Source organism: Macrobrachium nipponense, chromosome 15 (assembly GCF_015104395.2).
Source record: "Macrobrachium nipponense isolate FS-2020 chromosome 15, ASM1510439v2, whole genome shotgun sequence".
NCBI lineage: Eukaryota > Metazoa > Arthropoda > Malacostraca > Decapoda > Palaemonidae > Macrobrachium > Macrobrachium nipponense.
Window position 1 is genome coordinate 58999983 of NC_087208.1, and position 13494 is coordinate 59013476.

Below are 13494 nucleotides of genomic sequence, written 5' to 3' on the forward strand. Positions count from 1 at the left end.
CAATGTTTCTGCCAAAGAACGAAAACCCGTCAAACCGTGGCCAGAAGTTTTGAGGTAAAAGGCCTATCTAACCTCGTAGGCAGAGAGATAGAGAGGTCTCTCTGTCCAGTGAGAGCTCTTAAATATTATTTAGAGAGGAAGAGACAAGATGGGAGCTTGTCAACAAGGTCTTTGGTGTGCGGTGAAGAACCCCAAAAGACTCATGTCCAAGAACGCCTGGCTTTCTTTGTGAGAAGCGTAATTACGGACGCTCACAAGAAACTGCTCGGAGGAATCCTTCGGTCTTCTAAAGGTCAAGACCCATGAGGTGAGAGCAGTAGCAACGTCCTTGGCGTTCCAAAAGAATATGTCTCTAAAAAATCATTGAGACTACATATTGGAGGTGCAATTCAGTGTTTGCATCTCATTATCTGAAGGATGTGAGAGTGACCTATGAGAAGTGCTTCTCGCTAGTCCATTTGTATCAGCAGATACCGTGCTGGGTCTTGGAGCAAAGACTGATCCTTAAATATGTGTTTTACGTACATAAACCCTCTTGTCAGATATGTGCTTGGTTTTCTATTAGCAAGCTCACTGATGTCGCACGGGAGCATGTGGTCATTGCTGTAGGGGATCAATTTTTTTTTGGTATGTATGACTAGTAGGGGAGTACAAATTTTTTTTTGTATATTTTGTAAATGAACGTGTAATAATTATGTTTCGAGTTTTTTGGTTGTTTTGTAAGGGAGTTCGGGATAACTCCTTGCAATCTTAGAACTAACATGGATGTTAGGATCAGGTGATCGGGATCGGTGTTGTGCTCCTTGAACAAGGTGTATTGTCATGTTAGTGGAATAGCACCCAATGACAAAGGCCTTTAGGCTCTGCCGAGTAAGTGGATAAGACCCCATTGGCAGACCCACAAGAACTCTTAGCCATAGATCAATATCTCGCTGAGGCTCTTGAGGCTAAGCAGACTCCAAGGCAGTAGCCGCGAAGTCTTCAGCCTAATAAGGTAGGAACCAAGGTTTATTAATACCTACAACATATGTTGTTTACCTGTCTATTTCAGTAGTTAGCTGTCTCTTACCCACCACCAATGGGTGCTAATCAGCTAAGTATATATCTGGCAGGGAAGTTGAATGTATAAAAATGATATTGTCAATGTTACAATAAAGTTTTATACATACTTACCTGACAGTATAATACGATTAATGGCCCACCCAGCCTCCCCGCAGGAGACAGGTGGAAGAGAAGAATTCTGATTCAGAAAACGGGAATGGTTCCTAGTCCTGCCACCCAGGGCAGGGCGTAGATCACCTGACCTACCGGTAGCGTGTGCCGCGAAATTTGAAATTCTGTCGGAGACGACGGAGTCTATAGCTAAGTATATATCTGTCAGGTAAGTATGTATAAAACTTTATTGTAACATGACAATATCATTTTTTTCCTGGATTATATATTTACATTTCATTCTTAATGCTTTGCATCATCAGGATGTGGAATTTCAAATTATGACAATATAATTCCTTAAAAAAATTAGTCTGAAGTGTGGAAGCATCAGCAGTTGTGTTGAGGCTGTGTTTGACCATAATCTAAATGCAGATTTGTTCATATAAGAAACCAACCTTCTGTCTTAACATTAGGATTTACTAGTGCCAAGCTGGAAACCGGTAGAATTAAGTTAAACTTGTGCGATCCAGGGACTATTGGCATTTATACCAGGTCACGGGGCATGTATACCCAGAATGCCCTCGGCGTCGTGTGACCGACCCGCCAGTCATCTTTCTACCGCCTTTAAGATAGGATGTGTTCTCTGTCTATCTGGTTAAATCCGGTTTTAGTTTGCCCGTTTTTTGTCCATTTCAATTTCATTTTTCTTATTAATTCTCTTTTTCTGAGTGTGCTCAGTGTAGTGTGAGCTGTAAGAGTGTGTAAGTGAAGAGATGGAATATCGCTGTCGGGATCTTCTTCCGTTTCGAAGACGAGACAAAGGAAATGCCCTGGAGTCAGTGGCTTTCCTTGTTCAAGATTCCTAACTTCGGTGTCAACGGATCCTCATCCAACGTGTAGTAGGTGCAGGGAAAATGTATGTACAATTACTAATCCTTGTTCTGTTTGTCGTGGTTGGTCGGTGGAACAGTGGAGGAAGTTTTATGACAAAGGCCAGTACAAAAGAAAGGAGTCGACGCCATCTTTGGGTGACCAAGCGTCGTCGGCTTCTTTTGTATCGGCAATACATGGGGGCCTCGCTTAGTAGCGGATCAGCAATCACGGATTCAGTTAATCACAGGTTTTTCCTCGGACCACTTCTCAATCTATATCACTGGTATGAATCGCAGCATTGAGGGCTTTTTCGTTGTAGGCTAAGCCTTGTCCAGTTCCGGTAACCAGCAAATGCATGAACAGATTCACATTATGATATTAACTGACAATAAAGGTAATAAAACCATTCTCACCTTATATATTATTGGCATATCTTCATAATATTATAGCCTATTCATGGAATAATTCGACATCATTGACATCAACTTGTAGTTGAACGGCCAGCAGAAATGTAAACATTGAGTTACACTTAACAGCACCTTTGCCATTCTTAACCTTTTAGAAATGTTAATAGTAGTAGTGTAATTACAGTAGTAATAACAATTAGGAAAACTTTACTTTTCAATTCGAACTTCATTATTGTTTTGGTATAACATAATCAACTTCTCTGAACACTGCAGTCATACAAACGATAATTGTCATAGATTATCGTATTGTTGTTTGCGATCGGCGACGAAGCGTAAATGTAATAAAACCATTTTTACCTTATGTATTATTGTCATATATTCATAATAAAATGCATATCTTATATATTATTGGCATATCTTCATAATAAAAAGCCTCTTCAATGAATAATTCCTTGGGGAATGCATTTTTCAAAAGATAAAAATACAGTTTACATGTTTACAGCATGCAATGGTTACTTTATTTTGATGTGATTACATTAATTTTACAGTATGGTACCCTAAGCAGTACAGTAACTATTTTTTTTTTTTTATCATAAATGTATATTCATTCTCGAAAAAAATACGTATGACAACCGTGACGTCACCAAACCTAGTCTCGTTGGTACATACTATTTTGTTCATGAAACTTACCTGTCAGATATATATATATAACTGTATTTTTTGAAATCCGACAGAATTTTAAAAACTTCCGACACACGCAGTGGTCGGCCAGGTGGTTAGTACCCATTCCCGCCGCTGGGAGGCGGGTATCAGGAACCATTCCCATTTTCTATTCATAATTTTTCTGTCGCCGGTGCTGAAAACACCTGTTTTCAGTACCTCCGTCTTAGGATTTTGGAAACTTCATTGCTGCTAAGTATCCTAATTGTCTTTTGATTTATTTACTTGGATTTGTGGCTAGGCATACGCTATCTTAAATTGATTTGAATTTGATTCATTTTTGCATAAGATATCTGAATCTAGTTAGGCTAGTTTCAGACGGGGTTGTCTGCAAAGATAGGGTGTGGCTACCGAAAGCTTCGGTAGATCCGCACTTGGTATGTACGAGGGGTATGGGTCTTGCTTCTTTGTTGAGATTTGTCATGTAAGGAGTGTGAGACTTTGTCTATTCCGTAAGGAAGACATATGATTCGTATGTACGCAATTAATCAGTAAACATGTCTTATTCCGTAAGGAAGACGTATGATTCGTATGTACGCAATTAATCAGTAACTAAAGTCAGGGTAGTGAACCTGCTAACCTTCCTGTAGACTTTATTTTGCCTAACCCTGTAGTATGGCCTACGGGCTATGAATATGTCTACGAGAGGTTCTCGCTCTCCTTCATTGCTGTGAAGGGTGCTACTTCTGTAATTGTTACTCCTAACCCTGTAGTGTTGCCTTCGGGCCCTAAAACAGTGTCTGTAGAGGAATTGCCCTTTCTCTGATACTCTTTCGATTCGTAACTTAGAATCAAAAGTGCTTGCTTTAGAGAGCAAAAGTGAAGTGCAGAAGTGCAGTGATATCCCTTGTGTAGTGGAGGGTGCGTCAGATCGGCCTCGTTTCGCCTCTAGGCCGGGACCTCTGCTTGACTCCCAGGACCCGGGGAGGGAGTATGTCGAAAGCCTAAGGAGGGTTACAAGGAACCCCCACCGATCTGGCGTGCCTTCGGACAGTTTCTGATGAAAAATCCCCAGACCTGCCAAGTGGCGTGCGCGTGCACGAATCCTGAAGGATTGCTTCTCGTCCTCCGAAGCGTCCTCCCCGTGCAGGGGTTGGAGCTTTCGGAAGGACTCGCGCCCTCTAAATAGAAGCTTTATAGAAGAGGACGCTTCACGTCCTCTCTCTCTCTCTCGTTATGCGTTTCAGTGAGAAGTAAGAAGGCGAACGTCGCCTGAACTCGTGTCCGTCTTTCCACCGAGAAATACGTAAAAGAAGTCATAGTAGCAGGAAGCTTTTGAGAGCGGACTTCCAAGCTTTTTTACTGTCAGAATAAGAAGGCGTTCCCTCTCGACTTGGACGGGACGCTCGGATGGACGCCAGGCGGGTGCACGCCAAGCACGCGCCAGTGGAAGCCGAGCGCGCGCCAGTGGAAGCCGAGCGCGCGCCAGTGGATGCCGAGTGCGACTCCATGGGACGCCGGAGCGCACTCCAGTGGACGCCGACGCGCGCGCCCAGTGGACCGCCGAGCGTTGTACCAGCGCACGCCAGGTGTTGTCGCCTGGCTGAACGTTTCTGTTGAACTCTTCAAGCTCTTGTTTTCAGATTTTGGCCCAAAGAATTTTTACCTCTACCTTCGGTGATACCTTCTACCTCACCTGCAAAGAATGTGAAGTAGGCAATGCTTCGGAGGAAGCTTAAAGTGAACAGACAACTTCTTCTTCGAAACCCAGCAAGACATCGGGTTTCGTGAATTCAAGAGGTCTCTGTCATTTAATATTGCTTTTCGCATAGGTGGATGGAGTTAAGGAAAGCTCAAGGGAAGATCTTGTTTGCTCTACCGCAGTCAAGACTTTGTGATAAGGCAGTTACGGGTTATGTAAAAGCTCGACGTCCTACACGTCATGACGCTCGACTACTTTTGGTAGGATTCTTGCAAAAGCACTCAAGAGGACGCTCTTCAGGAAAGCGCAAGACAGGACTTCTTTTGCCATACTGCCAATAAAGACCCATTGACAATATTACTATCGTTTTGTCAAGTAAGTGGGTATCCCCTCATTGACAAAATATCTCTTTGTCCCCGTACAGTGGGGTTTAGTTCTCATTGACAAACATCTCATTAACTTTATATTGCGTAAGTGGATAAGCTCTTATTGACAAGATTCGGAAGAGCTCTTATTCATCATTCGCAGACTCGTACAAGAAATAGACTTGTAGACTACGTCAATGACCGCTTATGTCCAGTAACATAAGAAGCTTGAGCTGTCTGCTTCGATTCTCTAAGTTTTGTTCGTGAAACTTGCCTGTCAGATATGTATGTAGCTGTATTTCCGAATTCAGCTATATATATGTCTGCCAGATAAGTATGAACAAACTTTATTGTAATATAATATTTTGCCTTGCGTTATTTTACTACTGGTTGGTTCAAGTCATATACGCTTGCTGTAGTTACCTCTTCGGATGGCAACCGAGAGGTCTATTGTCTATTATTTTAAGGACATTTAATCGTTACTCCCTGCAGCCTTCCAGGAGTTTCCGATTTATCTTTTACCGTTGTATGGTAGTGTTCTGACGACACAAACGCATCTATATATTTAGTGTTTTCTGTTTCGCTTAAATATACCAGCTTGAGAGTCTCTTTCTGCTCAAAAAATAACGGACCTATTTCTTCGTAGAATAGGGTAGCTGGCAACCCAGACATAAAGTTAAAAGACGACGTTCGTAAGCTGTGTCTGTCCTCCAGTCCAACCGAGCCAGTAGCCCAGTACCAGCTCGTGCGCTGTCATGAGCTGTAGGTTACGTCTCTCTCTCCTGCGGGATTGACTGACTAACCGTATCTCTGTGCTGGCGGTTACGTCTCTCCTGCAGGATTGACTGACTACTGTATCTCGTCCTACAATCACGGACTTTAGCCTAAGATTGAGGGGATTTCTTACGTGAATGAATAAACATTGCATTCGTTTTGCCTTACTATGTTCAACAGAGATATCTCTTAATCCTTTCGGTGCTCGTTACCGCACGGTATAGAACTACGAGTCTACCGCAACATTGCACTTTTATATGCTCTCCTGCTTAGGCAAAGCGCAGCCTTATTAGGGAAGTAAGCATACTCGGGGAGGGAATGGATGAGCTTGCTGGGGACCATTTCCTTCCTGAAGAAGTTTGTTTCCCTGAATAGACTGCAATTCAGACCACCACAGTTTTTTCCTACCGGGAAACTGAAATATTATTCAAGATCTAGGAATGATTCTGAACATCTCTCAGTGCGTCTATCACCTGAGGTGATAGAAAGAAGGTGCCGGACATCTACTGTATAGGGTTTCAGATGTCCTGGATCTTAATCTGAAAGAAGTAGAAGCAATTTGGTCGTCCCTCCAGTCCTCTAAACGAGTTTTTGGAACCAGTGGTCCAGATCAACTCTGATATTCCACAGCTCTCTCATATCTTAAGAAGTATCTTCTCTCGGTCCCTGTTCGAGTTTACGAGAAAGAGCCTATTATAACAACAGGCGTAGAATGTAACGATCCTCTAGAGGTTCGTTACAGGATTGCAAAAGTCTGTACGAATCGTCTCGATCGACGGCAGCAACTACTGACTTCCGAGTGGAATCTTTCTTTAGAAGTATGTTGAGAGTTGTGGAGACTTTAGGGACCCCCTTTCATTCTTCTCTTCGATATGTTGAGGACGAAGAGGCTTCTTCTTCTCTGCTCCCTTATTCTCGATCCGGGATCGGTACCATTAAACGCCATCCTATGATATTGAACGGGGATGGATGTTTAGTCTCTTTTCCCCTTTTTCAATCGCTTAGGAAATGTAATAAGAGGATTTATGACGTCACAGGGAGCGACAATGACACTGATCGCCCCATGTTGGCCTTCAGGATCCTGGATTCACAGAGGTCACGTCCTTCCTATTTCATTTTTCAAGGACCTTTTCCGAAAGAGTCGGTCTACTCTAACTCGAAAGGTACCTATAACCTCTCCGCTCTGAGTCTTACTACGTTCAGACTATCGAGATGTTGACAGGAATAAGATTATCGTCTTCCCTTTCCGTCTGAAGAATGGGATAAGCTAGCAGTCACAACTATTAAAGAATACGCAAATATGTTGTTGACGGCCTTTGGGCTCAGAGATTTGCTCCTGTCAAACAACAAAGCCCTTCACGATCTTTGAGTTCTGTGGGATCTCGAAACTCGCTCACCATCTACTTTTTGTCTCACCTGTTTTCTCTGAGTCAGATACTCGTGCGAGATCATGGCGACATATAGTAGCCCTGAGTTTCTTGTTGACGAAGTCGGTTGCGTTTATACACCCCCGATGATCGTGTAACATGAGACCAGGTTGGACTGTCTGGCATTCTTCCTTCGGGACTGAATCGCCTTTTTGCTCCTCGCTCCTTTCTCCTGGCACCAGAAGCTCGAGTCAGGAGTTGCTCAGGAGTTGATTCGCTGACGACGTTGGGTTGCGTTGATACACCCCCCAAGGTTTGCTTAGATTGAATCGCCCAGGCAGTCCAGGCACTCATCCTTCAGTGAAGAAGAGTGCCTTATGGTCTTCAGGGTACAGCCTTGCTGTCCTTGATTCGTCTGACTGGTCAACTGGTCGGTCACCTGACTTTAGTACAGACGGACTGACGTGCATGTCCCAGATCGAAGTTTTCAATATGGAACTTAGACGTAGTCTGAAGTTCTTGATGTCAAAGCATTCGAACCTCTCCTACCTGTTAACTTCTTGCAGTGATCAGAAGCCTTCTTCTAACCACCCTAGATACGACAAAGAGGGTTAGTGAGATTTTAAGCCATTGTCACAAGTTTTGGCTTTAGAGAACACAAGGTGGTGTGCTCTCTAAGCCTTCCGTTGTGGCCTAAGAATGGAAACCCGTTTTGTCCTTGGGCCAGGAGCTTGGAAGCAAGGATGGCACAAGTTAGTGGCAGGAGCCAGAGAGAGTCCTGTGCCCTGTCGGGTCTCTCAAGTTTTATCTACATAAAACTAAAGAAAGTCGAAGTCTTCGGACAATCTGCAGTGTTCCGAAAAAGACCAGACTTGCCCATTTTGAAGAACACCACCCTTGGCTTTTAGTGTTAAGGAGTTCTTTCAAAAATGCTCCTTCATTGTGTTTGCACAAAGATTTGAAATCTTTTTATCTGAATGCTCACGGAAGCATTTCAACAGAGCATGGCACTCAGTAACATCCTGAGTACCATGTTTTAGCGAAGCAACTCTGTGTTCACTTCACACTCCCGCGAGATGTGAAGATGGCATATGAGATCTCTGCTCGCTAGGGCCATATGTGTCTGCAGACACAATCTTGGGGCAAGAAGTACCACTCATCCTATCCTGTAGAAAATGGTTTAGGAAGAGCTCTTAATTTAGTTGTTGAGTCGCCGACAATGGCGAATTCTTAACTCTTAAGCCTTAGTTTTATAACACCTTAACTTTGGCTAGGTTGGTCAGGTGGTGATATATATATATATATTTATTTTACTTCTTAGCCCTCATGGTATGGTCAATATGGTCTAGTCACGTCGTGGTCTCGCCCTGTGACAGATCATCTGGAGTGCACCAGCTATAGGTCTCTACCTCGCTGGCAACTCTAGTAGCACAAGCAGGACTTACGTGGCAGTAACCACGAAGCCGCTATGCTAACAGGTGGAACCAAGATGTAAATCATCTGCATGCATTTGTTTCCCAAAATCCTTCTATTCTGTCCCTTCCCACCTCCAACGGTGGGATTCAGCTATATATAATATCTGACAGGTAAGTTTCATGAACAAAATGATTTTGTTATGATACAATAAAGTTTGTTCATACATACCTGGACAGAATTATATATAATTGCAAGTACCCACCCACCTCCCCTCCCAGGGCAAGGGGACAGTGAAATAAAAATTATGAATAGAAAATGGGAATGGTTCCTGATACCCGCCTCCCAGCGGCGGGAATGGGTACTAACCACCTGGCCGACCACTGCGTGTGTCAGAAGTTTTTAAAATTCTGTCGGATTTCAGAAAATACGCTATATATATATCTGCCAGGTAAGTATGAACAAACTTTATTGTATCATAACAATATCATTTTTACACAATGTGAGTGGTTACACCGTTCTACAAACTACCGATGTATTTTTAGTAAGTATCCTCTAAATTCTGTCATAAATCACAAAATTAACAAAATCTCGAATTTTATCATCGAACAAGATTCACTAATTACTGTGTTTTTCTTCTTTTCATTACTAAATGCATTTTAGGATACACTCATTTACAAATTTTCAAATACTATGAATGTAAATAGCAAAATCTCTCTCCTATCTCTCTCTCTCTCTCTCTCTCTCTCTCTCTCTCTCTCTCTCTCTCTCTCTCTCTCTCTCTCTCTCTCTCTCAGAAAAAAACTATAATACTGATCTATTATTCTGTGATTTACGAAACTGCTTCAATACAACTTATATAGTTTATTGACTAAATGATTTTCACATTATAACAGTATACAAAAGAATATCTTATCATATCCTGTTTCATTTCTTATTACCATAAAATATTTAAAATACAAATTTCATTGTGTTATTCTCCAGCTAAGCTAGTAACAGTATTCTCATCCCAAGCTGCTCTCTCAAGCTATTCAACAGTTACTCTCATCCCAAGCTGTCTCTCTCTCTCTCTCTCTCTCTCTCTCTCTCTCTCTCTCTCTCTCTCTCTCTCTCTCTCTCTCTCAATGGAATATGAATTACTGTATCATAGTATCATAAACTATTATGTACAAAGTTAAAAATAATAATAATTCCATTAATAAATTAGTTTCTTTTAGCAACTAAATTGTTTTCCAAAATAATTCTTTTGGTAATAAACGTGCATCAGCTGATTCTAAACATTAAACAAAAGACAAAAATAGATTTTTATTGCTGTATTTTGCTGTTTATACATTAATATTATAGTGGGTGCTGTAATCATTACAGTAAATCATGTTTTTTTTATCATAAATATGTTCATTCACGAAATATATATATTATGTACTTTAGTTTGGTGCAGTACTCAAATCATGAAAATAAAAAGGAATTGTTAGGTAATTATACTTTTGTTTGCTGATCTGATGAAGGGGAAATTGAAGATAGGAAAGAATAACTTTGAAACTGTCTTGAATTTAGTTTAAGGTGATAGTTGAAGACATATTTGGTGCTTGAACTAAAGTAGGCAGTTATAAACATTGAAATAGTGGTCTTGGGTGGGTTAATTATTAAAGTAGGCAGTTTAAAGCAATTTTTAAGGGGGGTACCAGGATAACACGGGTACTTCCTTATCACGGGGGGTTCTGGGCCCTATCCCCCGCGATTAACGAGACCCTACTGTACACCAGACTGCTCCATATGTTTCGCCACCGGCCTTTGATTTGTCCCATACCCCTTCAGTTTCTCCTAGTGGTTCGTTTTCGGAAACGCCAGGAGGGGTTTTGGGTAATTTGATACATAATATTTACGTTCCTTTGTTCCCAGCAGGTAGGGGGGTAGCATCTTTGTTCCAGGTGCCGGCTCCCGATTTGAACAGGATGGAGGGTACGTTGGCGGCGCAAGGTTTGCTGTCGCATTATTTGGCGTCATGGTTCCAGCAGAATCCGGGAGTGCTGAATATTCCTTATCCCCCGGGTTTGCACTTTATGGGAAATAATGTCGTGGCTACGCCAACAACTTCTTTGGTTATGACGATGCAGAACGTTGGGGGTGGGTTTGCTGCAAACACAGGGATGCCAGCAGCAGCAGCCCAATCTCTACCTACAAGATTGGTGACGTCACAACCAACGTCACACACCGACATGGCAGACGCGATGACGTGACAGCCGACTGATTCTCAGTCTTCTTTGCTGCCTCCGGACTCAAATACGCTTTCTGATTCGGTAGTACACACTGTTATGAAGAAATTACAGGATTTAGAGAAGAAAATTAATAAGAAAGGCAAAAAGAAAAGGCGTGATTCGTCTTCTTCTTCGTCGTCTTCTTCTAACTCGGCGTCATCGCTAAGTTCGATGACGTCACGGCGTGTACCAGTCAAGCGTTGGAGGATACTGGATTTCGCGACTGTTTCTCAGGCCAAGAGGAGAAGAGTTAATTCAGCAAGAAAGGCAGGAAGTCAGTGGCTGGTAAGCTCAAAGCTAATAGGGGCAACAAGGCCCTCTTCCCCAAAGAAATTGACTCATCGGCCCTTTCACAATAGAAATAACAGAGGAAGGGGGATTAGGGGAAGAGGAAGGGGCTCGAGACGATAAGAAAGGCGCCTCTCATCACTCGGCCACACCAGTGGGGGGTTGCCTGGCAAATCACTGGAAGGTGTGGCAGGAATTAGGAGCAGAGCAGTGGGTGGTGGAGGTTCTCAGAGTCGGGTATTTGATTCTGTTCGAAGTATCCCCACCCCTGACAGAACAGCCATTGCTTCACCTCGCTTATGCTCAAGAACCTCAGAAGGCTTTTATTCTGCAAGAGGAAGTGAAGAAGATGATGGAAAAAGGGGCTGTGGAACAAGTATCCATGCCATCAAAGGGGTTTTACAGCAGGATTTTCCTGGTACCCAAAGCCAGTGGGGACTGGAGGACAGTAATAGACCTGTCAACTTTGAATCTGTTTATAAGAAAAACCAGGTTCAAAATGGAAACTCCAAAGACGGTTCTACAAACAGTCATGGATCAAGAACTTTATGCTGACATCGACTTGGAAGACGCATACTTTCAGATCCAGTCCACCAGTCTTCCAGGAAATTTCTCCGCTTCAGTCTGGCAGAGAAAGTTTTCGAGTTCAAAGTTCTGTGCTTCGGATTGACAACATCTCCTCAAGTTTTTACAAGAGTGTTCGCTCTCTTGTCGACATGGGGACATGCTCAGGGGATCAGGCTAATAAGATATCTAGACGATTGGCTGATGATAGCAAAGTCCAGAGAGAAATTACTCAGGGATAGAGCGACCCTTCGACAGTTTTTGTCACCCAGCTTAGGCATTGTGGATTAAAATCGGCGCGAGTGAGAAAGGGAGAAGTCGCAGTTGGATCCAAGTCAACGGCTGTGTTTCTGGGAATGGTCATAGACACAATAAAAGCCAGAGTATTCCCAATAGACCAGAGAGTAGAGAAATGCAAACAAGTGGTGAAGGCCTTTCTAGAAAAACAAACACAGCCAGCAAAACAGTGGCAGGTAGTACTGGGAGTTCTAACTTCCTTGGAGAAGCTAGTACCATAAGGGAGGTTACACCTTCGGTCTCTACAATGGAGGATGAAGGAGTTCTGGTCGCCAATAGTAGGTCACTCGTACGAGCAGATTCCCTTGTTGGCAGTAAGAGGAAAGACCTGCTGTGGTGGGTGAAGGACAGCAATCTGACAGTGGGTGTTCCCCTTCAGCAACCCTCACCAGATCTCTTGGTGTTCTCAGATGCGTCACTAGAAGGTTGGGGAGCGTGTATGGAGGAGCTGATGGTTTCAGCGAAATGGAGCGGCGAGGACAGGAAACTCCATATAAACGTGCTGGAACTAAAAGCAGCATTTCTGGCACTACAGGAATTCTGGAGAGGGTGCAGGGACATTAAGTGGTTTTGATGTCTGACAACACCACAGTAGTAGCTTACATAAACAAACAAGGAGGTCTAGTGTCTCGACAGTTACATATGATGACAGTTCAACTTCATCAGGGGTGAGCAGAAGGATCAGAATCCTGGGAATGGAGTGGTCCTTGCACCAACAAGTTGTGGACAGAGTGCTCAGGTTGTGGGAAAGGCCAATCATAGTCCTATTCGCAACCAGGTACAACAAGAAGTTGGGAGTATATTGTTCAGTAGTCTCGGACGTAGAGGCAGTAGCAGAAGACACTACAACACCCATGGGACAATCTGGACGTCTACGCATTTCATTCTTTTTGTATAATCTGTCAAGTTCTTAATAGGGTAATGTGGTCACAGAACCTTAGAATGACTCTGGTAGCTCTGTTATGGCCAAAGGCGGAATGGTTTCCGGACCTCTTGGAACTCCTGATGGACATACCATGAGAGTTACCACCATGGAACAACCTGCTATGTCAGCCTCACGCGGAGAGGTACCACCAGTCGGTGAAGTCCCTATCACTTCACGGGTGGAGACTGTCGAGTATCCCTTGCGAGCGAGAGGGTTTTCGCAAAAAGCAGCAGCGCACATGGCAGGAAATATCAGAAAGTCATCGGCAGCAGTATACCAAGGGAAATGGTCAGCATACTGTGATTGGTGTCGTAGAGGGAACTTGTCTCCACTCGGTACCACTATTCAGCAATTAGCAGACTTTCTGATATATCTTAGGACAGAAAGGTATATGTCTGTGTCTGCGGTGAAGGGGTACAGGGTGGCTCTAACCTCGGTCTTACGCATGAAAG

The 13494-nt window shown here is 43.2% G+C and overlaps 1 protein-coding gene across 1 annotated transcript in view; it reads left to right on the forward strand.

Moving 5' to 3' along the window:
- Positions 1–13494, forward strand: part of LOC135226697 (dedicator of cytokinesis protein 3-like) — a 141271-nt gene that overhangs the window by 87962 nt on the left and 39815 nt on the right. Inside the window, 2 exon segments of the mRNA XM_064266407.1 lie at positions 6395–6411; positions 7672–7680. Of these exon segments, the coding sequence (XP_064122477.1) occupies positions 6395–6411; positions 7672–7680 (26 nt within the window).